Here is a 1393-nt window from a genome sequence, read left to right on the forward strand (position 1 = left end):
TCAGTGTTAAGTTAAGTGTAAGCTACTGTGTTGAAGGCCGGTGGTAGTTGGCTAAAACGTAATCATCACAAACTTTGAAAAAGAGTAATGGCTCAGTTGATTAAGAATGTGGTGGCAGCATAACATTGATCTCACGATTAGTATAATGTGAGAAATGGCAACATCTGGAATTACAAAACATAAACAAATTGTATTGGCAAAGACACACACACACCCACCTTGATTGGAATGGAACCAAATTGTGTTTACACAAGCTTTTTGTTGCAATGTGGTGCAATAAGAAGAGAAATTCAGTACCCTTTGTCCTAGTGGAAGCTCCATTAATCCGCGGTGGGTGACTAGACCAAGCACTTTTTGGGAGCATGTTAGGCTATAAAATCATATCAGAGGCATGGTATTGTTGCATTGTGAGATTGACAGATAAGAAGTTTCACTCAATGGAGTCTCCAATTAAGTTCATTTGTCTTGTTGGATTTGTGGTCCTTGTTGTTAGCATTGCAGGGTTTCATAGAGTGGAGGGTGCTGGTGAATGTGGAAGGTATACAACTCCAGACAATGAAGCTATGAAGCTTGCACCTTGTGCCACAGCAGCACAGGATGAAAATGCAAGTGTTTCTCAGAGTTGCTGTGCTCAGGTCAAGAAATTTTCCCAGAACCCTGGTTGTCTCTGTGCAGTTCTACTCTCTAACACAGCCAAAATGTCTGGAATCGACCCAAAAATCGCCATCACCATCCCCAAGCGTTGCAGCTTTGCTAATCGCCCTATTGGTTACAAGTGTGGATGTAAGTAAATAAACATAACTCAGCTTTTTATTTTATTGAAAAGTCACACATTGACTACTAGAGATATAATTAAATAAGGAATTCAAAGCTATCATTCTTCTTTTATATACCAGTTTTCTCAATAGAACATTATTTTAATACATTCCTCACATAACATTGTGATTTTTGCAGCTTACACCCTGCCTTAAAAGAGTTATGGTTGCTGTTGAAAACAAAGATAACAGAGCGTAAATGCATCGTTGCTGTTTGCTACTACTACCTACTGTGACCTGTATTGTTGTTGTTGTTCTGTCTTGTAACTAATAGTTTCTAGTGGATAAGAGCTAGCTCAGTGTTATCCACCCTGAATAAAACAGCAGTTTCAGTGTTTTACTTTATAGCTCAGTAAAACCAATTGGCCAAATATACAAAATCTGCTATGATTAAATCACATGAACACATAATTTATGTTTTATACATCATATAAAATATAAATGTAATAATAATTACCCTAATGTTCCAAAGGCATGGACGAAACAGGAATATGCATAAATATGTCCAAATGTTACATTAAAATGGAACTTAAGGTACATCCTTCAATCGGTAAAGTTCTATCAAAATTCAAGTATAT

At 36.8% G+C, this 1393-nt stretch overlaps 1 protein-coding gene across 1 annotated transcript; it reads left to right on the forward strand.

The window, feature by feature from the left end:
• The first annotated feature begins 393 nt into the window (after nucleotides 1-393).
• On the forward strand, nucleotides 394-1155 carry LOC130732439 (putative lipid-transfer protein DIR1). The gene is made up of 2 exons (XM_057584486.1): nucleotides 394-783; nucleotides 955-1155. Exons 1-2 carry the CDS (start codon nucleotides 438-440, stop codon nucleotides 969-971), a joined length of 363 nt encoding a protein of 120 aa, XP_057440469.1. The 5' UTR covers nucleotides 394-437; the 3' UTR covers nucleotides 972-1155.
• The last annotated feature ends 238 nt before the right edge of the window (nucleotides 1156-1393 follow it).

The sequence above is a fragment of the Lotus japonicus genome, chromosome 1 (genome assembly GCF_012489685.1).
Source record: "Lotus japonicus ecotype B-129 chromosome 1, LjGifu_v1.2".
Classification (NCBI taxonomy): Eukaryota; Viridiplantae; Streptophyta; class Magnoliopsida; order Fabales; family Fabaceae; genus Lotus; species Lotus japonicus.

What these genes read in the sequence shown, in the direction of transcription:
- LOC130732439 (XM_057584486.1), top strand. Translation starts at nt 438, where the DNA reads ATGGAGTCTCCAATTAAGTTCATTTGTCTTGTTGGATTTGTGGTCCTT.